This window comes from Microcaecilia unicolor, chromosome 3 (genome assembly GCF_901765095.1).
Source record: "Microcaecilia unicolor chromosome 3, aMicUni1.1, whole genome shotgun sequence".
NCBI lineage: Eukaryota > Metazoa > Chordata > Amphibia > Gymnophiona > Siphonopidae > Microcaecilia > Microcaecilia unicolor.
Window position 1 is genome coordinate 257,911,737 of NC_044033.1, and position 21,995 is coordinate 257,933,731.

Here is a 21,995-nt window from a genome sequence, read left to right on the forward strand (position 1 = left end):
GGCCGATAACCACGCCCCAGTCCCGACTTCACCACGCCTCCGACATGCCCCCGTCAACTTTGTTCGTTCCCCGCGACGGAGTGCAGTTGAAGACGACCAAAATCGGCTTTCGATTATACCGATTTGGTCACCCACGGGAGAAAGACGCCCATCTCCTGATTTGGGTCGAAATATGGGCGTCTTTCTCTTTCGAAAATAAGGCTGCTAGTGTCTTATAATATTTTTTACTGATTTTTTCTCTCAGCGATTTCTGCTTGAGAGTTGTTCCTTCCTCTGCTCTTAGATATTTATATATACCTTCCTGTTCATGTTCCTTTACCTTCCAGTCCACAGTCAGATAAGTTTTCAGTGTTGCTCAACTTTCCCCTAAAGAAAGTCACCTTATCATGTTTGTCTGGCCCAAAAGTCATCTTGATGTTATCTGAAAAGCTTCTCATGACTCAAAATTATTCTGCTAATTGCTGGTCAATGGAACTGTAGAGTTTCAGGTCACCTAGAAACAGTAAATTCAATGCAACCTCTGAACTGTTTGCAAATTTTAGAGTTAGGCTAAACCCAAATCCCAAGGTGTTAATAAGAGAACAGTTGATTAAGGAAATAAAACGGAGACAGGGATTCCCCCTGAAATAAATCTCGCTGAATCCTGTTAGGAATGACAAATTATCTCCCCTCCCTCTGAGAAAACCAAACAGAAGAGAGCAGTCACACAAAACCAACACAGTAAAGTGTGCAATAAAAGCATTTAAACGTATTCTTTATTAAAACATCACAGGTCACTGTGTGAGTCATTTAATGCCATTTCAAGTTGCTTTTCTGATTTAAAGGTTTTTAATGTGAGAAATGCTTCAAATGGTTTATGTTTCACGTGCATCAGTATTGGGGCTCATTTTGAAAAGCGAAAAAGTGGCACAAGTCTGCATTTGGATGTTTTTCTCAAAAAAATCGTCCAAATCAGAATTTCTGAAACCTATTTTTAGACGTTTTTCTCTGAAGTCAAATCAGAAGTGTGTCCAAATCTCAAGGGGAAGTGCCAGGGGCATGTTCAGGGCAGAACTTGGGCATTCCTAAGAGACGTTTTTCCGTTTTGATCTAGACCTGTTTTTATAAAAAGTAGCTGCAGTGGGAATTGAACCCACTTCCCCAGGATCAAAGTCTGCTGCACTAAGCACTAGGCTACTCCTCCACTCCAGACAAAAAGCTGCCCCAAATGACCAGATGACCACTGGAGTGAATCACCCCCAGTGGTCACTAACCCCCTCCCACCCCCCAAAAAATGTGATTTTAAATATTACTTGCCAGCCTCAGATCCATTAGAGTACAGAGTAGTCTAGTAGTGATGCAGTGCACTGCAGACAGGTGGACCCAGGCCTCTACCTCCCAATACCTGTTACACTTGTGTAAGAAACTGAGAGCCCTCCAAAACAACCAGAAATCCACTGTACCCACATATTGGTGCTCCCTTCACCTGTAAGGGCTATGGTAGTGGTGTACAGTTGGGGGTAGTGGGTTTTGGGGGGCTCAGCAGACAAGGTAAGGGAGCAATGGTGAGATGTTTAACTAGAACATTTCATAAAGACCACTGCAGTACCCCCAAGGATGCCCTATTGCTTTCCTGGGATGTCACATTTCCACTATTCTACCTGTTGCCAAGCTTTCTATTTTTTTTTTTTTTTTTTTTAGAACATCTGAGCCTTGTGTCTATTGTTTATCAGTAGATATGGGCTTTGAATTCAGATCTATAGATAAAAAGGAGGTCTCATTACATATATCTAAATACCAGACTGCTATTTTTCCACACTTCATAATAAGAGTGTACATTCCCTAATTATCTGTCCCAATACAACTGAAGCTTTTACCTCCTCAGTGCATGTAAATGGTTTCACCCCTATGTGGATTCTCTGATGCTGTGGTGTGCTCTCTGGTGCATTGTGAGGTTTACCTTCTGACCAAAGATTTTACCACATTCTATACACGCAAATGGTTTCTCTCCTGTGTGCACTGTCTGATGCACTTTGAGATTTACATTATAACCAAAGTTTTACCACACTTAGAACATATGAATGGTTTCACTCTATTGTGGATTTGTGTATTTTGTACGTTTTACATTTGGACATTTTTTTGTCTGAAAATGAACCAAAAATAAAACGTTAAAATCACAAAACGTTTTTCCAAACAGTATTTTCTAAAGGAAAAGATAGACCTTTTTGTTGTTGAAAATGACATTCTTTCCTTTTCAGATTGTGGATGTTTTTTCTAAAACGTCCAAATTCAGACTTAGACGTCATATCAAAAATGCCCCTCCACATGACATTGCAGCTTGGTTTTAATTCTGAAACATTTATCAAAATCAGAACTGTTAAATACTTTCTCTCCTATATGACTCATTTGGAAAATTTGCAAATGGGCTTTTTCAAAGTATTTAGATGGTTTTTCTTTCATGTGAGTCGCTATATGCCATTGCAGCTGAGCTTCACTTCTAAAACATTATGTTTAGAACATTTAACTTGTTTACTGTATGAATCATTTCATGTCATTGCAGCATAACCTTGCTTGTAAAATATTTATAGTATTCACATAAATGGTTTCTCTCCCATATGAGTGAATGCATGCCCATTCTCACCAATGCTTGTGAAACATCACATTCTGAATGCTTTTTCTCCTGTATGAGTCTAACATTTTTCACGTTCTGAACAGTGGAATGGTTTATCTCCTGTATATTTTGTGCTATTTCAGCTCACCATTGCTTCTGAAACATTTCTCACATTCTGAACAATAAAATGGTTTTTTTCCTGTATGAATCCTTTTGTGCTGTTTCAGCTCATTTGCCCTTGGGAAACATTTCTCACATTCCAAAGTTAAATGGTTTCTCTCCAGTATGACTCTTTTCATGCTGGTTCAGCTCACGTTTGCTTTTGAAACATTTCTCACATTCTTTTTTTTTTTTTTTTTTTTTTTTTTAATCATTTATTTATAATTTTTTCATTTTACAAGGATCACTTGCAAAACAGTAAAACAGAGATGATTGTACATTAAAACAATATTAGAAGAAAACAATCTCAACAAGATAAATGGATTTTATACAATCTTTCTCTTTCTTAGACCACAAAATAAATAGGGAGAGTGAAACAAGACAAGGAGATCAATTTAAGCAACAGCAAACAAAGAAAACGTGGTATTAACCCGATTATGCCCAGTTATTATTTATCTAAATCATTATTCCACATTGATCATCTGGTTGGTTTCTTCAAGACCATAACGGTGCATAGTCCATCAATTTCATTGTCCAATATTAGTGAAAGTAATACACCTGATTTCATTTTTTTTCCCTTTTAAAACCGGAAATTTTTTAACAATACAAACCCTTGAATCTCCAATCCAATTCCCGCTGATTAAAGTAATCCCAGTTTCACAGGCTTCACTCCTTTTGAATTAATATATTAAGAGGAATCATTTCAGAGGAAAAAAAAAAACATTAGGAGTCATACCCGGAACTCTGGGAAAACAACAATCTCGATATTAATCATCTATAACAATATTCATTTTGTTCAAATTTTTCTGGTCTTTTATCATTTTCAAATCTTAACCGTTTCCTACTTCAGTAGAACTTCATTTGCTGTATATTCTCAAAGGACTCGATTAGATTATCCATGTGGCTCATTAACAAGACTATATCTGAAGCAAAGTCATTCTCTACCACCGTCAGGTCCTGGAGCACCCTCCAGATGACATTCAATGCAACCTCCACGGGAGCCAAAAACTCCAAGCTGATAACTCTTAAGGGTTTAGGAGTAGCACCGCCGACACGGGTTCAGCTGTAAACGACTTCCGTTTCAGCATACACTCCTGACTCACTCCTCCACTCCTTTGGGCATGGTGGTTAAATGATTTTTGAGCGATGAAGTTGTTTCTAGGTCCAAGAGCATCGACGCTCCTTCGTCGGCGCTAATCAAAGGACTCATCAACCCAGTCATCTATGGGCAGCTCGTCACACAGCGGTCCCACACTTGCTGCACAGGGGACAAAACGCTGGTCATCGGCGGCTGACCCCCCATTGTCCCCTTCCTCTGTTAAGGCAACTGCAATGCAGAGAGGAAATTTCAAGTGAACAAAAACAGAACTTCAGAGGACAGCTGGGCAGTTGAGTGTACGAGCTTCAGGTCACCATCTTTCCTCTCTCCCTAATTTGGGACACTCTTTGTCTGGTTTCTCCTCAGAGGCCTGTCTGATATGGGTAACCCTTCAGCATAGCCCTCTGAGTCATTGAAACACGGAAGCCCCTCCACCACTTACAAGGTGGTGTCCCTTCGGAGGGGCATTTCTCACATTCTAAACAGTTAAATGGTTTCTGTCCAGTATGACTCATTTCATGCTGTTTTAGGCTGGTATTGCTTTTGAAACATTTCTCACATTCTGAACAGTTAAATGGTTTCTGTCCAGTATGTCTCCATTCATGTTTTTTCAACTCGCCTTTGCTTCTGAAACATTTCTCACATTCCGAACAGTGAAATGGTTTCTCTAAAGAATGAATCCCTTTGTGCTGTTTTAGCTCAGCCTTGCTTTTGAAACTTTTCTCACACTCTGAACAGTTAAATGGTTTCTCTCCTGTATGTGCCCTTTCATGCAATTTTAGCTTGTCTTTTGTTCTGAAACTTTTCTCACATTCTGAACAGTTAAATGGTTTCTCTCCCGTATGTGTCCTTTCATGCAATTTCAGGACGCATTTGCTTCTGAAACATTTCTCACATTCCGAACAGTGAAATGTTTTCTCTAAAGAATGAACCCTTTTGTGCTGTTTTAGCTCAGCCTTGCTTTTGAAACTTTTCTCACATTCTGAACAGGTAAATGGTTTCTCTCCTGTATGTGTCCTTTCATGCAACTTCAGGACGCTTTTACTTCTGAAACATTTCTCACAATCTAAACAGTTAAATGGTTTTTCTCCAGTATGTGTCCTTTCATGCATTTTCAACTCGCTTTTGCTTCTGAAACATTTCTCACATTCCGAACAGTGAAATGGTTTCTCTCCAGTATGTGACCTTTCATGCATTTTCAAATCGCTTTTGCTTCTGAAACATTTCTCACATTCTGAACAGTTAAATGGTTTCTCTCCAGTATGTGTCCTTTCATGCATTTTCAACTCGCCTTTGCTTCTGAAACATTTCTCACATTCCGAACAGTGAAATGGTTTCTCTAAAGAATGAATCCTTTTGTGCTGTTTTAGGTCGTCCTTGCTTTTGAAACTTTTCTGACATTCCACACAGTTAAATGGTCTCTCTCCTGTATGTCTTCTTTCATGCAATTTCAGGACACTTTTGCTTCTGAAACATTTCTCACATTCTGAACAATGAAATGGTTTCTCTGAGAAATTAATCTTTTTGTGTTTTAGCTTGGAGCTGCTTTTGAAACTTTTCTCACATTCTGGACAGTTACATAGTTTGTCCCCTATATGATTGCTTTCATGTTTCAGGTTTTTCTTTGGTCTGTTTAATCTTTCTCCTTCCTGGGCTGCTGCTTTGACACTGGTTGGTATTATGCTACTGCTACTTCCCTCACAGTCACCTGAAGGATCTGTGCTATCCCTTGAGGGGTCTTTATGTTTCCATTCCTCTTTCTGCTGCTTACTGCACATTCTCACCCTTTCATTATCATTCCTGAATCCATCATCTGTTGGATTAAAGAAAAATGAGTGTGACCCTTACAGGGCCGTGCCGATGCGGTAAGCGAGGTAAGCGCCGCAGGGGGGCGCCCACCTCTGGAGGGCGCCGCCGCGGTGCTTACCCTCGCCCCGCGCCCGCAAAGGCCTTTAAATATTTTACCTGGGTCGCAGCAGCGTCAGTGAAAGCGCTGCCGACCAGCAAGGGCGGGGCGGTGGGGGCGGTCCGCCCCGAGTGTCATAAAAAAGGGGGGTGCCGCCGCTCCCACTGCTCTTCTTCCTGGCAGCCCCTCCCCCGCACCAGCCCTTTAAAAATAAATTGCCGACGCGAATAGCGAGCGCAGCACCTCGTGTGCAAGTAAAAGAAGCGGATCCGATCATCTCATTGGGCCTTCCTTCACTGTCCCGCCCTCCTCTGACGCAACTTCCTATTTCCTCTAGGGCGGGACAGTGAAGGAAGGCCCAATGAGATGATCGGATCCGCTTCTTTTACTTGCACACGAGGTGCTGCGCTCCCTATCGCGTCGGCAATTTATTTTTAAAGACCGGGTGGCAGGGAGAAGACGAGGCAGGGTGAGGGTGGGGGACAGATGGGGTGAAGGTGGGGGGGACTCGGATAGCAGAAGGGACTGGGTGGGAGCCAGATGGGGTGAGGGGGACTCGGATGGGCAGAAGGGACTGGGTGGGAGACAGATGGGGTGAGGGTGGGGGGCACTTGGATAGCAGAAGGGACTGGGTGGGAGAAAGATGGGGTGAGGGGGACTCGGATGGGCAGAAGGGACTGGGTGGGAGACAGATGGGGTGAGAGTGAGGGGCACTTGGATAGCAGAAGGGACTGGGTGGGAGCCAGATGGGGTGAGGGGGACTCGGATGGGCAGAAGGGACTGGGTGGGAGACAGATGGGGTGAGGGTGGGGGGCACTTGGATAGCAGAAGGGACTGGGTGGGAGCCAGATGGGGTGAGGGGGACTCGGATGGGCAGAAGGGACTGGGTGGGAGACAGATGGGGTGAGGGTGGGGGGCACTTGGATAGCAGAAGGGACTGGGTGGGAGAAAGATGGGGTGAGGGGGACTCGGATGGGCAGAAGGGACTGGGTGGGAGACAGATGGGGTGAGAGTGAGGGGCACTTGGATAGCAGAAGGGACTGGGTGGGAGCCAGATGGGGTGAGGGGGACTCGGATGGGCAGAAGGGACTGGGTGGGAGACAGATGGGGTGAGGGTGGGGGGCACTTGGATAGCAGAAGGGACTAGGTGGGAGACAGATGGGGTGAGGGGGACTCGGATGGGCAGAAGGGACTGGGTGGGAGACATATGATGGGGTGAGGGTGCGGGGCACTTGGATAGCAGAAGGGACTGGGTGGGAGACAGATGGGGTGAGGGGGACTCGGATGGGCAGAAGGGACTGGGTGGGAGACAGATGATAGGGTGAGGGTGGGGGCACTTGGATAGCAGAAGGGACTGGGTGGGACACAGATGGGGTGAGGGGGACTCGGATGGGCAGAAGGGACTGGGTGGGAGACAGATGGGGTGAGGGTGGGGGCACTTGGATAGCAGAAGGGACTGGGTGGGAGACAGATGGGGTGAGGGGGACTTGGATGGGCAGAAGGGACTGGGTGGGAGACAGATGGGAGAAGGGGCATGGATCTGGAACTGGGGTCTGAAAAGTGAGCAGGAGGGAGAATGGGGTCATGCCTGGGGCAGAGGTGGATGGGAGAATCAATGGATCTGGAACTAGGGGCAGCCGCAGGTGGGAACTGGGAGCCGAAAAGAGGGGGCATTGAGAGAGGGGGGATAGATCCTGGATGGAATGGGGAGTGAGAGGGAGGGCAGACCCTGAATGGATGGGAGGGGGAAAGAGAGAGGGCAAATGGTGAATCGAAGGAGCAGAGAGAAAGGGCAGACAGTGGATAGAAGGGAGTGAAAGAGCAGACAGTGGATGGAAGGGGCAGAGATAGAGGGCAAATGCTGGAGGGAAAGGAGAGAGAGAGGGCAGATGGTGGATGGAAGGGGGAGAGAGAGATGGCAGACTGGGGCAGATGGTGGATGGAAGGCACATTAGAGAGGGCAGACACTGGATGGCAGAGAGAGAGCGAAGACAGATGCTGGATGGAAGGAAGACGGTGAAAAGAAGATGAGGAAAGCAGAAACCAAAGACAACAAACTGTAAATATATATTTTTATTATTTTGCTTTAGGATATAGTATTGTAGCTGTGTTAATAAATGTTTATAAATAGAACATGTAAATAAGGTAATCTTTTTATTGGACTAATTTTAATACATTTTGACTTAACTTTCAGAGAACAAAACCCCCTTCCTCAGATCAGGATAGGATACTGTAACAGCACTATACTGTATTGACCTGAGGAAGGAGATTTTGGCCTCTGGAAGTTAAATGTATTAGTCCAATAAAATGGTATTATTTTATTTTCTGTATTTGTTTTATTTCTATTTGTTAATTTGTAAAGTGGTGATTGGTATTTGTTAGTTTTTTCAAATTTACATCTGCTGTCTTTATATTTTGCACAGTACTAGGAGACATTTTCTGTTTCAGTGGCGTTGCATTGTATGCAGAGTCTGGCATTGGGGGTTCAGTTTAATTTTTGTCTAAATAGAAAGTTTATGATTACTTATTCAATAGTGGATTAGGGTGTATCTGTGTTTGTGAAAAAGACATGGCTTTCAGTTGGCATTGACTGTGCAGGATCGACGATCTGTACTATTCTGTCTGGTTTCGTTTTACAATAGGTGAATTGATGTTCTAGTGCTCACTGTAGTGCTTAAGATGCTTTCCTTTTCCTTGTGTGACTCATAGAAACGACTGCTTATGGTATGGTAAAATTGCTCTATAGGTCGTGTTTTGTATTCTCGGTATGCCTAGTACTGGATTTGGGGGGGGGGGGGGGGGGTGTTAAAAAAATGACCGGCCCCGGGTGTCAACTACCCTAGCTACGCCACTGCTGCCGACGTCTCCCTTCCCTTGCACTCGTTGGTTCCCTCAGTGTCCCGCCTTCTTCTGACGTCAGAAGAAGGCGGACACTGAGGGAACCAAGAGCGCAAAGGGAAGGGAGATGTCGGCAGCGCTCCGCTTTCACTGACGCTGCTGCGACCAGAAGTAAAAGATTTAAAGGCCCCAGGGCGCGGAGGGAAGGGCAGAGAGGCATGGATGGGAGGGCAGAGAGGCATCGATGGGAGGGCAGGGCCCAGGGAGAGGACAAATTGCTGGAAGGGGAGGGGAGAGAGGATTGCTGGCTATGGATGGAGGAGGGAAGGGCAGAGAGGGACAAGGATGGACATGGGGGCCCAGGGAGAGGACAAATTGCTGGAAATGGAGGGGAGGGGAGAGAGGAGGATTGCTGGCTATGGATGGAGGAGGGAAGGGCAGAGAGGGACAAGAATGGACATGGATGGGAGGGCAGGACCCAGGGAGAGAGGAGAAATTGCTGGAAATGGATATAGAGCAAGAAATGAAGAAGAAAGGAGAAAAGTAAAGAAATAAATGGAAAGGAAGCCCTGGAAATGGAGTTAAGAGGACAGATAGCAGCAGAATCAGATACTGGACCAGCATGATTGAAAAAAGAAAGTCACCAGACAACAAAGGTAGAAAAAAAAATCATTTTATTTTCATTTTAGCATTTGGAATATGTCCACTTTGAGAATTTACATCTGCTATCTTATTTTGCAATGTATACCAATTTGTTTCTAAGAATATTGCTGACAATTCCTTTCAGTGTGGCAAGTGGTGAGCGATCATTTTCATGGGGGGGGGGGGGGGGCGTGATCATTTTCACGGGGGGGGGGGGGGGGGGGGCGCCAATTGATAGTCTGCAGGGGGGCGCCAGAGACCCTAGGCACGGCCCTGGACCCTTAATTTTACAGCTATGGAAAATCATATACTTGAAAGGGAGGTAGTCGAGAGGAGCAAAAGCGAGAAGGCTGTGCTCCAGCCCCCAGAAAAACCACTGGAACACCTGGGACAGAGGTAGACCCGGGAGGAGGGGGGAAGGAAAGCAGTGATCTTTTTCAGGAGTGTGGGAGGGGGCTCAGAAGCCCGATACATAGTAGTTCACATCCTGTGTGAGCCAGTCAGCACTCGCATAATAACCCTGTGCTCCCTTCCTAATGCATCCCCTGTAACACCCCTGACTTCCCCACTTTTTATGTGAGTGATCAGAGGCAATATTCAGAGCTACACTAGCCTCAAAATATGCCTATAAATGTCCTGTGCAGGTTCCCTTTAAGGAAAATACCAAAGCCAAGTTTCGCCAAAACACTGCAGCAGGGGTAACCATCATTAAATAATAAAAAGATAAAAACAAAACAATGAAAATAAATAAAAAACAATTACAAGCATATGGGTATAAAAATAAAAAGAACATATACAAGACATGACATTTGTGGTCCATAAAGAAATTGAAGTCATAAAATAGGCACAAATAAAAGAAATAGGAACGTATGCAAAAGAGCTTAGCACTCAAATCAAAAACTGACACCAGTAACATATATAAAAAGATATTATAAACAATCCCCAAATTCTGCACACAAACCAATGTGCCAAAGACTGTAAACAGTGGGACAGACTCAGTGGCGATCCTAGCCGGCATTACACCCGGGGCGGATCGCCGATGCGCCCCCCCCCCGGGTACAGCGCGCCCCGGCGCGCGCCTGTCAGCTGAGTTCGCTAACTTCGTTGCAGCTCTCTCTGCCCCGGCCGGAACAGGAAGTAACCTGTTCCGGGGCAGAGGGAGCTGCAGCGAAGTTAGCGAACTCAGCTGACAGGCGCGCGCCGCGGCACCCCCCCCCCCCCCAGCGGCGTGCACCCGGGGTGGACCTCCCCCACCGCCCCCCCCCCCCTTGGTATGCCACTGGACAGACTCCACAAATCTAATATAAAAGCACATGCCTTACAAGGGAGATTCAATGGGAAAGTCTCCATAATATTTTCTCCGCACAGTCTGCTCTGTCTTGCAATTTAGCAAATACTGCCTCCATTAGGCAATGCTGTGATTCCACTTCTGAAGAAAGAGTGGGACCCCTTTACTAAGCCGTGGTAAAAAGAGGCCTGCGGAAGTGTAGGCGTGTATTAGGTGCGAGCCAAGCCAGTTTTTACCATGTCTATAAAAGACGGCTTTTTCTTAAGGGGACGGGAAAAGGGCCTGTAGTAAAACCAGTGCATGCCCAAAACCAGCCTGATCCTTTAATGCCACTCATTGATCTAACGGTAAGGGATCATGCGCTACACGCACAGAAGAATGGTCAGTGCGCACCAAGTGCCGATTACTGCTGCCCCTGGGAGGAAATAAATTATTCATCCAGGTATTATGGCCAAGCGCCAAATCTGAAATTACCACCAGGAGGGTGCACTGGCCTAGCGGTAGTTTCATTTGGATGCAAGTTGCATGTGCGTACAGCCTACCGCAGCTTAGTAAAAGGGCCCCAGTATGTTTTAAGCCTGTAAAACTGCCTTTAATGATTCCTGAAGTGTATTTCTTCTACTGGCCAATAGGTTTTGCATGTTAAAGCTTTTATAGAAAAGTGAATGCCATTTCACTCGGTGAAGAATTGAATGTACAGTACTGTGAGCAGTATACTTTTACTTTTAAAACTTGTTGACTGGGCTCTGATTGGCCTAGAAGCTCATTTTACTTTTGTACTGGTTCAGGAGAAGAGAGGGAGAGAACTCTTTGTTGAAGCCCTGTAAAAAACAGTTATATTTGATAACTGGTGAAAAGTTATATGCCCTGATCTCCCCAGTCACTTTCCAGGAAGTAAACAAAATGTTTACTTAGTGTTATAATTGATCCATATTTCAGTTACCTGTTATTGTTTCTTGATTGCACTATTTTGTTATACTGTTCAATTTTTAAAAGACAATAAACAAAATTTAGTTTATTACCTCTCTGTCAAGACTGATAAAGAACCCTGGTGCTTTGTGTGTTGGGTCTGTGAGTGCTTTCTGGGAACTGTAGGACCAATGGGAGTGTGCACCCAGTAACCTAGAAATCACTGGGGATAATTTGAGAGCGCGAGACTTGTCCAGAGGTGGTTGTGACCCAGTCGGTGGGAGGAGGCCGTGGGGGAACCCCAGATGGGTGGCTAGGCGTTTTGTGACACTACTCTAATTGAAGACAAAGTTGTATCTACATTTATAACACCTTTAGAGATAACATATCTACCGTCTCCTCTGATTTGCTTAATTCATGGTGTACAGATTTTGATGATAAAACTTTATCACCTGACTGGTCTGTTAACATATCCTTACTTTCTGCTGGGATGTTACAATCACTCTACTTCTTTCTTCAACGTGCAATAAGGACTCCTCATATGATGTGGAAAGCCAAGTTGAACAAAATGATCTACGCTGGCATTGCTCTTCCTCTATATTATACCGTAATTGTTGGAAAATATTTACGTTTCATGTTCTGTGTTCTATCTTATTTGGAGTTCATAAAGCAGTTTTATAAATGTGAATAATAAATAAAATAAAAAGTAAATATTATACTTGCCTGTTTCAGGAGAGTGAACCTGTACAGATGTCTTTGATTCAGGATGATCCATGAAGGGCAGATCTTCCTCTTGTTTAATGTTCAGCAAGAACACAGACGTTACAATTGGGAAGCCTGTAATGAGAAAATAAGGGGTAATCAGCGAGCCCTGATAAATCTGTTTTGGAGGCCATATCTTGCTACGATGTAAAAAGACTGGAAGCAATGCAAAGTAAAGCTACAAAAATGGTATGGGATTTGCATTGCAAACCAAATGAGGAGAAACTTGCCAACCTGAACATGTATTCCTTGGAGGAAAGTAGAAACAGGGGTGACATGATACAGATGTTCAAATATTTGAAAGGTATTAATCCGCAAATGAACCTTTTCCGGAGATGGGAAGACGGTAGAACTAGAGGACTTCATTGAGGTTGAAATGGGGCAGACTTATGAGTAATGTCAGGAAGTATTTTTTCACAGAGAGGGTGGTGGATACATGGAATGCCCTCCCACGGGAGGTGGTGGAGATGAAAATTGTAATGGAATTCAAACATGCGTGGGATAAACACAAAGGAATCCTGTTTAGAAGGAATGGTTCCGTGGAATCTAAGTGGAGATTGGAGGTCAACGCCAGTAATTGGGAAGAAAAATCGGTTCTGGGCAGACTTCTATGGCCTATGCCCTGATCCTGATTGAATAGATATGGATGGGCTAAATTTTAAGGTGCTACGATGTTAGCTTCAGAACATTTAGTACAAGAATAGTGCTGGGCAGACTTCTACATCTGTGCCCTGAGAATGGCAAGGACAAATCAAAGTTGAGTATATTTATAAAGTATCGAATATCAAGTAAAATGAGTTTATCTTGTTGCGCAGACTGGATGGACATTATCTGCCGTCACTTACCATGTTACTATCAGGCTCATTTTCGAAAGAGATGGACGTCCATCTTCCAACATAAATCGGAACATGGATGTCCATCTCCCGGGGACGTCCAAATCGGTATAATCGAAACCCGATTTTGGACGTCTCCAACTGAAGTCCGTCACAAGGACGTCCAAATTTCAAGGGGGCGTGCCGGAGGCATGGTGAAGGCGGGACTTGGGTGCGTCTAGCACTTAGACATCTTTGAGCCATAATTGTAAAAAGGAGGGACGTAACTTGGATGTTTTCACATAGATGTGTTTTTAATAGGAATAAGGTACAAAAAGGTGCCCAAAATGACCAGATGACCACCGGAGGGAATCGGGGATGACCTCCCGTTACTCCCCCAGTGGTCACTAACCCCCTCCCACCCTCAAAAAATATATCTTTAAAAATATTTTCTGCCAGCCTCAGATGTCATACTCAGGTCCATGACAGCGCATGCAGGTCCCTGGAGCAGTTTTGTTGGTTTGGCAGTTTTAGTGGGTGCAGTGCGCTTCAGACATGCGGACCCAGACCCACAGGGCCAGTCTTAGCAAGTGCGGGGCCCTGTGCAGACCAATTTGGTGGGGCCCCATCCTAGCCCCGCCCCACCCCATTGATAAGATTATTCAATTTTTAGAAAATTTTTTATTTATGAAATTTCAAATAAAGACAAATGAAGCTAAACTTGTACAGAAAAACTGATTGAAATAATAAGCACAATGCTATCATGAACCCCCCCCCCCCCTCCCCAGAAATTATTCAGTTCAAGTCCACTACAATTAGTAGTTCCAGTTCTCATAACCCCGGGGGGTCAGAGGTGCGGACACACAATCTCTCCACTGCAAAACACTATACACAAACTTGTGCAAAAACACACTCATAACCTTACCAAACCATAACAGCACTAATTCCAAGGACAGGACGAGCTACAACCTTATGCGTGGAAAGGCAGAACTCTAATTACACCAGGCTCTAAAACACCAATACACTACCTCGTGAAAAAAACAAAACAAAAAGGGCTGCAAATACTACACGCTAGCAGGATACTGCACCTTGATCACACATGAAAAAACACATGACACAACAGATATGAAGGCAAAATACTGAACTGGAAAGTTACCTCAAGAAGTCAGACTCAGCATGCAGCAATACTAGAAAAATTGAAACTTACATGCAAAATATCACATATGCACATTTCCAAAAGCTGACATATTCCAATTAATAAACTGAATAAAATACTTTTTTCTTCTACCTTTGTTGTCTGATCATTTAGTTTTTCTATTCGCTTTGGTCCCAGTGTCTTCTATTTTATGCAGTGTCTTCTTTCCATTTGATATTTTTTCTCTCACCATGTCCACCATCCTCCTGTGTCCCGTCTACCATCTGTAACCCTGTCCCTATCCTTTCTCCAGTTTCAGCATCTGCCTTCAAAGTGTTCTGATTCAGCCCTTAAATTCAGCAATTTCCCCTCCATCCATGTGCATCTACTTTCCTCCCCTCCCCTACATCCATGTCCAGCATTTCTCCTCTCTTCCTTCCCCTCCATCCATGTGCATCTCCTTCCTTTGTCTTTCCTTCCCTCCATTCCATATCCAGCAATTCTCTCTCCCTTGCCCTCCCCTCCTATCCATGTCCATCCTTGTTCCTCTCTCCCCTTCCCTCCTTCATCTATCCATATCCAGCAATTCTCCTCCCTCCCCTCCATGTCCAGCAATTAATCCTCTCTCCCTGGGCCCTGCCCTCCCATCCATGTCCATCGATCAACTCTCCCTATCGCTCCCGCTCCCATCTCCACCTGCCCAGCCTCTTCTCTGTTCTGTTTCAATTCGGCTAGTAATATTTAAATTTACCTCTGTTGCAGCTGCGCAGCGTCAGTGAAAGCGCTGTCTGACGTCTCTCCACCAGCCTTCCCTTGGCTTGTTCGTTCCCTGAGTGCCCCACCTTCTTCTGATGTCATTTCCTCGAGGGCAGGACACTGAGAAGGAATGAACGAGCAAAGGGAAGGTTAGAGACGTCAGGCAGCACTTTCACTGACGCTGCGCAGCTGCTGCGACGTCGGAGGCTGGAGCCAGGTAAATTTAAATACCGCGAGTGCCGGGATGGAGCAGAGGAGGCTGACTGAGGCGCGCTGCGCGGGGCCCCCTTAAGCACAAGGCCCTATGCGGCCGCCTCGGCCTAAGACCGGCCCTGCAGACCTATACCCCCCCACACACACCTTTTACGTTTGTGGAGCAAACAGCGAGCCCTCCAAAACCCACCACAAACCCACATGTCTAGGGATGTCCAAATTTAAGGATTTAGACGCGTCCGACGGTATTTTTGAAACAAAAAAGATAGACGTCCATCTTTTTTCGAAAATATGGGTTTCCCCGCCCTGGATTTGGATGTTTTGCTAGGACATCTAAATCGCAACTTGGACATCCCTTTCGAAAATGCCCCTCTATGTGTTACTATCTATGTATCAGATTTATCTACATTAATATCCACTTTGGTTTGGGGTCCTGAACACACTGCTGGAGACCTGGGAATAACTCTGGACCTGATAGCTTAAGAAAACTGAATTCTAATTACTAAAAAACAAAAATGTAACTGAAAATCACTAGTAACATTTACCATCTCTGTGAAAATATAGGAATACTTTACAGCATGTAGCAAGGATTTTATTATAAAGGGATTCTTGGCTCACCGCTCTTGGTATCAATATCCCCCTCTCCTCCTGCCACCTGGTCGCCGACAGGAACGTCTTCCATTTTCAGGATCTCTACTGTGGAGTCAGGAGTGTAATTTTGGCTGCCTGTAAGAAGAATGGAAAAATAACTTCAGGTTTTAAAGGAAAGCTTAGGACCTACGAAAATCAGTACTTTGCTTATAGTGAGATGAAGGGAATTTTATGAACTCTGAAAATAGAAGAATCCTGGTGGAAGGAGTTAAGGAACTCGGTAGCTCTGAAAATGAACCACAAACAGGTTCCTACAATACTCTGGTAATGAAAACTGCTGCAAATATGGTCTTTGTTACAGAATCCTACCTTTCTGCAACCTTCCCCTTGCTACTGCCAGCGGGTTGCTACTCAACTTTCGTCTTTGCTAATATGGATACTGGTGGTCAGCTTCCCTTTCCACCTCCTGCTGCTTTGATCAAGGGAACCTATCTGCCTCCATCAATTTATTAAATCTTGAAGTGCATTTCTCTAGTTTGGCCAGCAGGTGATGCATGTTATGTCTGAAGCTGTTACAGATAAAGGAATGATTCCTTCTTTAGTTAACACAGAAAAATAGGAAGTGCCTTGCAGGGATGAAACCATCTTTTTTCAAATGTTTTTATTATCTGTTCTGATTGGGCTGGCGCTTTAAATTACTCAGCAGTTGCTGGCTGAGAAGAGAGAGAGAAAGCTCTTTGTGAAGCCCTGTAAAAAATAGTTACTGGTGAGCAGCTATATGTCCTAATCTCCCCAGGTACTATTTAGAAAGTAAACAAATGTTTAGTTTGTGTTATAATTGATCCATATTTCAGTAACCTGTTATTGTTTGCTGATTGCACATTTTTTGTCCATTGTTCAATATATTTTGAAGACAATGAACAATTGTTTGACTCTGCTTGTCTGGACTGATAAAGAATCCTGGTGGTTTGTGTATTGGGTCTGTGAGTGCTTTCTGGGAAATGTGAGATCACTGGGAGTGTGGCTAGTGTAAAGCAGAAGCAGGTGCAGCCAGACCTGAGCTGTGCTGGGCATAAAATTGCAGCGGGGAAACTCCAGGCGGATGGCTAGGCATTTTGTGAAAGGTATCCTGTTTGCTGTTCTAGGCATTGGTCACATTCAAGGATGTTGCTGCTTATTTCTTGGAAGTGGAGTGGGACAGTCTGGGGGAACGGCAGAAGGAGCTGTGCAAGAAGGTCATTAGGAAGATTTATGACATGCTCATTTCACGAGGATGACCGTATCAGGAACAACACTCAGTCATTATTGGGGGTAGCAGTTCAATATGTAAAAAATGTCCACTTGTTCTTAATTTTTTCTGTTAGGAGATGCTGTCAGTTATTTTGTTTGATTTTAAAGACCTATCTCCCATTAAATCTAAAACATTTACTTACTGTTGGTGGAGTCATTTGGGGTTTTCTTTCTCTCCCACTCAGATTGTTGAGTAAAATATTTCTCATCTTCCTTTTCAATCTTGAATATAACATCAGGATTAACGATTGAATAACCTGTTGATAAGAAGTAGGAAAATTACATTGAAAATGTATTTGTAGAATCTCTCAGGGAGTTCCATCTGCTTCATGTTTTGATGGAGCAGTGTGTGAAGTGTGCATGGAGGTGTGTGTATATGTGTATGTACGGATACCTTGGGGTTTGTGTATCTGTCTGAAAGCTTGGAGAGAAGAGGCAGCAGTGGCCCAACGCTTGATTAAGATTATATCATAGAGGTTTTCTGGTACAGAGAATTCTCTTCATTTCCATCCTAGGATTGGCATTGCAGGTGCCAATCCTCCGGTTACCATTTTAGAGGAGTTACATGTTGTACAATATAGTTAACTAATGTGTAGCTAATATGTCACAACCTTATGCAGAAGTCTCAGAAGAAATCAGAGAGGTAAATCCTCTCTGTGGACTTCTGTGCCAAATATTTTATATAGGAATGGGAGAGAGATTCCAGCTGGTGTTGTGTGAAGTCTCTTGTTTAAGGTCTACATCTTATCTTACAACAGAGAGCAGCATCTTTTGCAGATCCTGTAGCAGTGAGTCTTTTACAGGCTCCTATTGAATATGGGATGGCATCGGAAGCCAGGATCTAAATTTCAGGTGCCCATGGTATCTAGTTCCTGTGATTTTTACACCACTGATTCCACAATGTGCTTGTGTGGTAGATAACAGAGAAATATATTTGCCTCGTGACATGAGGATGTTATGAATCTCCTTGATGACCTTCTTGTACAGCTCCTTCTGCCATTCCCCCAGAAGGTCCCAGTCCAAGAAATAAGCAGCAACATCCTTGAATGTGACCAATGCCTAGAACAGCAAACAGGACACCCTACATCAAAGTGTCACTATTTTTTCATTTCATTTTATTAAATATACACCTATCAACATACTTCTAGATGGTTTACAACAAACATATGAAATAGTTCACATTAAAAAAAAAAACAATAACAGAAACAGAAAATCATTCAACATAAAATTGGTAAGCAGAAGAAAACAGTCAAGGGGGAGAATAAGACAAAAAGAAGAAATGAAAGGTAAAAACACTAAAACACAATACAGAACGGACAATGGAAGGAGAAAAAAATAAGAAAAACAGAAGAAACACATTATCTACACAACAAGAGTTAGAAGTCAGAGGCTGTAATTATAACACCTCATTCTCACTATCCCTGGTCCAGAGGAGGCATCTTTCTTATAGGAAAAGTTTGTATCACCTCATGACTAGCTTTAATCGAAGCTTCATCACATTCTTCATGCAGTTCCCCACATCTGCCTGTTGAGGTCAGATTTCCTGTTTCCTCAGATCCCTGAGGCTCAATCCTGAATCCTTCTTGCTCAAATCGGATTAAAATGTCAGGCTTGACATTGTGAGAGCCTATTAAAAGAAAAGATAGCACAATTATTTTAAAAAAGGTTACCACAGAGCCCTATCAGTGCTGTTTTGGCAGGCACCTCTACAGAACCAAAAAAAGAGAAGGCTACTGCTGTACTGATCATCAGAAATGTATTCTAGAAATACCTGATATTTTCATACTATGGTGAGCAACTCCTTTCTCAACAGCCAAAAACAGCTCTGTTGTAGATACAGCTACTGCATAAATATTAGGGAAATATCTGTCATCGGAGGTTTCTTTTTCTAGAACAGACTATTCTTCATCTAGTTTCTGTACATTAGAAATCAGATTCTGCTGGAAACCCCAGTGGTGGGTTGAGATCTCACTGCAGCTTCTTGGGACCCTGGACAAGTCACTTAACCCTCCATTGCTTCAGGTACAACTAATACTTAGATTGTGAGCTCATTCGGGATAGAAAGTTCTTGTACTAGTATTTGTGTCTGTAAACCAGATAGAGGGGCATTTTCGATATGACGTCTAAGTCCAGCTTTGGACGTTTTGCAAAATACGTCCAAAATCTGAATAGAAAAGAAGGTCATTTTCAAAAAAGAACATCATCTATCTTTTGTTTCGATAATACTATTTTGAACAAGGTTTTGTGATTTGGACATTTTGTTTTCTAGTCAAGTAAAAAAAAAAAAAAGTATCCAAATGAAAAACATAGCAAATCAAGCCATTGGGATGCAGGAGGGGCCAACACTTTTAACAGACTGGTCCCCCAGACATCCCAGGAAATAAATAGAGCACCCTGGGGGGCACTGCAGTGGACTTCAAAAACATCTCACCGTTGCTCCCTTATTTTGTCTGCTGAGCCCCCCAAAACCCACTACCCCCAACTGTACAACACTAGCCCTTATGGGTGAAGAGGGCACTTATATGTGGATACAGTGAGTTTCTGGTGAGTTTTGGAGGGCTCACAGTTTCCCCCACAAATATGACAGGTAGAGGGAATCCATGGTGAACTGCACTGACCACTACACTACTCCAGGGACCTGCCTCTGCTCTGATAGACCTGGCTCTAACATCTGAGGCTGTCATAGAGGTTGCTAAATCATATTTGTATTCACGTTTGTAGGGGGTGGGAGGGGGGTCACCCCTGATTCCCTCCAGTGGTGATCTGGTCATTTAGGGCACCCCTTTTGTGCCTTACTCGTTATACAAACAAGTCTAGCTCAAAACGTCTTAGTTTTAGTCCTGGATGGTTTTGTTTTGTTCAATTATGACTGTAATATGTCCAAGTTTTAGGAACACCCAAATACCACCCTAAACTCGCCCCCTTGTGTTAAGAACGCACTTCTGATGGACTTCATAGAAAAACGTCTAAAATTGATTTTGAAACTATTGATTGCTGCTTTTAGACATTTTTCTCTTTCGAAAAAGAGATCCATGGAGGGGCATAATTGAACGGGGCGCCCAAGTTTTCATGAAGGCTTCCTCGCAGGACTACCCCGTAAAGTGGCGGGGCAACCCATATTATCGAAACAAGATGGACGTCCATCTTTTGTTTCGATAATACGGTCGGGGACGCCCAAATCATGAAATTTAGGTCGACCATAGAGATGGTTGTCCTCGGTTTTCGGCAATAATGGAAACCTAGGACGCCCATCTCAAAAACGACCAAATCCAAGCCATTTGGTCATGGAAGGAGCCATTATTCGTAGTGCACTGGTCCCCCTCACATGCCAGGACACCAACCGGGCACCCTAGGGGGCACTGCAGTGGACTTCACAACTTGCTCCCAGGTGCATAGCTCCCTTACCTTGTGTGCCGAGCCCCCCAACCCCCCTCCCCCAAACCCAGTCGCCACAACTGTACACCACTACCATAGCCCTTAGGGATGAAGGGGGGCACCTAGATGTGGGTACAGTGGGTTTGTGGTGGGTTTTGCAGGGCTCACATTTACCACTACAAGTGTAACAGGTGGGGGGATAGCCTGGGTCCGCCTGCCTGAAGTACACTGCACCCACTACAACTACTCCAGGTACCTGTATACTGCTGTGATGGATCTGAGTATGGCATTTGAGGCTGGCATAGAGGCTGGCAAAAAAAGTATTTTAAAACTTTTTTTTATGGTGGGAGGGGGTTAGTGACCATTGGGGCAGTAAGGGGAGGTCATCCCTGATTCCCTCCGGTGGTCATCTGGTCAGTTCAGGCACCTTTTTGATGCTTGGTCGTGAAAAAAATGGACCAAGTAAAGTTGTCCAAATGCTCGTCAGGGACGCCCTTCTTTTTTCCATTATCGGCCAAGGACGCTCATCTCCTAAGCACGCACCAGTCCCACCTTCACTACACTGCCGACACGCCCCCGTGAAATTTGGTCGTCCCCATGCCGGAAAGCAGTTGAGGATGCCCAAAGGACAACATTGCGAGAAGGACGCCCATCTCCCGATTTATGTTGGAAGATGGGCGGCCTTCTCTTTCGATTATCCCCCTGCTAGTCACCTAAGGGACCATTTGCAGTATATCAAGTGTGAAAATAAATAAACATAAATAAAAATTAGAAAACTATTAAATCACTATGAGGTAGATATTCAGCTCGTACTTGTTACAGGAGGCTGAGTCTGTTCAGACGTCTCTGATTTAGGAGGATCCATCAAGGGGAGATCTTCCTCTTGTTTAACACCGAGTGAGATCACAGACGTTACAATTGGAAGGTCTGTTAAGAGAAAATACATTAGAAGGAGTAATCAAAGATACAATAATACTAAATTAGGAAATGGACTTTAAGTCTCTAAATGCCTGGAGACTTTGATCTGAAAATTCAGAGACCTTCAAATCCAAAACATCTACTTACACTTCATGAAATCATCTGGGTTTTCTTTCACCTCCCACTCAAAATATTGAGTGAAATATTTCTCATCTTCCTTTTTAATCTTGAAAATAACATCAGGATTAACAATTGAATAACCTGTAAGTAAGCAGGAAAATAGCATTTAAAATTTGTATGTAGAAGCCCTGGGGAGGTTCCATCTGTTTCCTGTTGTGAACAAGCAGTGCATGAAAGTGTGTGTGTGTACATAGAGGACTAAGTTCTGTATAAGGAGCCAAAAAAATGACGCTGATAAAAATTGGAGCTAAACGCTATTCTATAAACAGTTCAGGTGCTGTTGATAGAATAGTTCGCAGAGATCCGTGACCAATTTTGGGTGTAAGGATTTACAATCACTGAAACCCGGTTTATATTCTTACACAGAAATTGTACTTCTCAGCAAGAAGGGTCAAATTTTTGTCGTACAGAAAAGGGAGACAGACTGCAGCTGGTCTTCTATGAAGCCTCCAGTTTAAGGTAAACATTTTAGATTTTGCAATAGAAGCCAGGTCTCAATTTTAGGTGCCCACAGGACCTGGTACCTGGGATT

At 43.9% G+C, this 21,995-nt stretch overlaps 1 protein-coding gene across 1 annotated transcript in view; it reads right to left on the bottom strand.

Moving 5' to 3' along the window:
* Positions 1–4,602: 4,602 nt before the first annotated feature.
* The window catches only part of LOC115466644 (zinc finger protein 25-like), a 28,599-nt gene continuing 11,206 nt past the window's right edge, over positions 4,603–21,995 (bottom strand). Inside the window, exons 3-11 of the mRNA XM_030198031.1 lie at positions 21,431–21,544; positions 21,179–21,292; positions 18,457–18,617; positions 17,929–18,049; positions 17,134–17,247; positions 15,728–15,835; positions 12,155–12,268; positions 5,073–5,664; positions 4,603–4,725 (exon numbers count right to left, since the gene is read on the bottom strand). Coding sequence (XP_030053891.1) covers positions 4,701–4,725; positions 5,073–5,664; positions 12,155–12,268; positions 15,728–15,835; positions 17,134–17,247; positions 17,929–18,049; positions 18,457–18,617; positions 21,179–21,292; positions 21,431–21,544 — 1,463 coding nt within the window. The 3' untranslated portion in view covers positions 4,603–4,700. The remainder of the gene's footprint in view (positions 4,726–5,072; positions 5,665–12,154; positions 12,269–15,727; positions 15,836–17,133; positions 17,248–17,928; positions 18,050–18,456; positions 18,618–21,178; positions 21,293–21,430; positions 21,545–21,995) is intronic.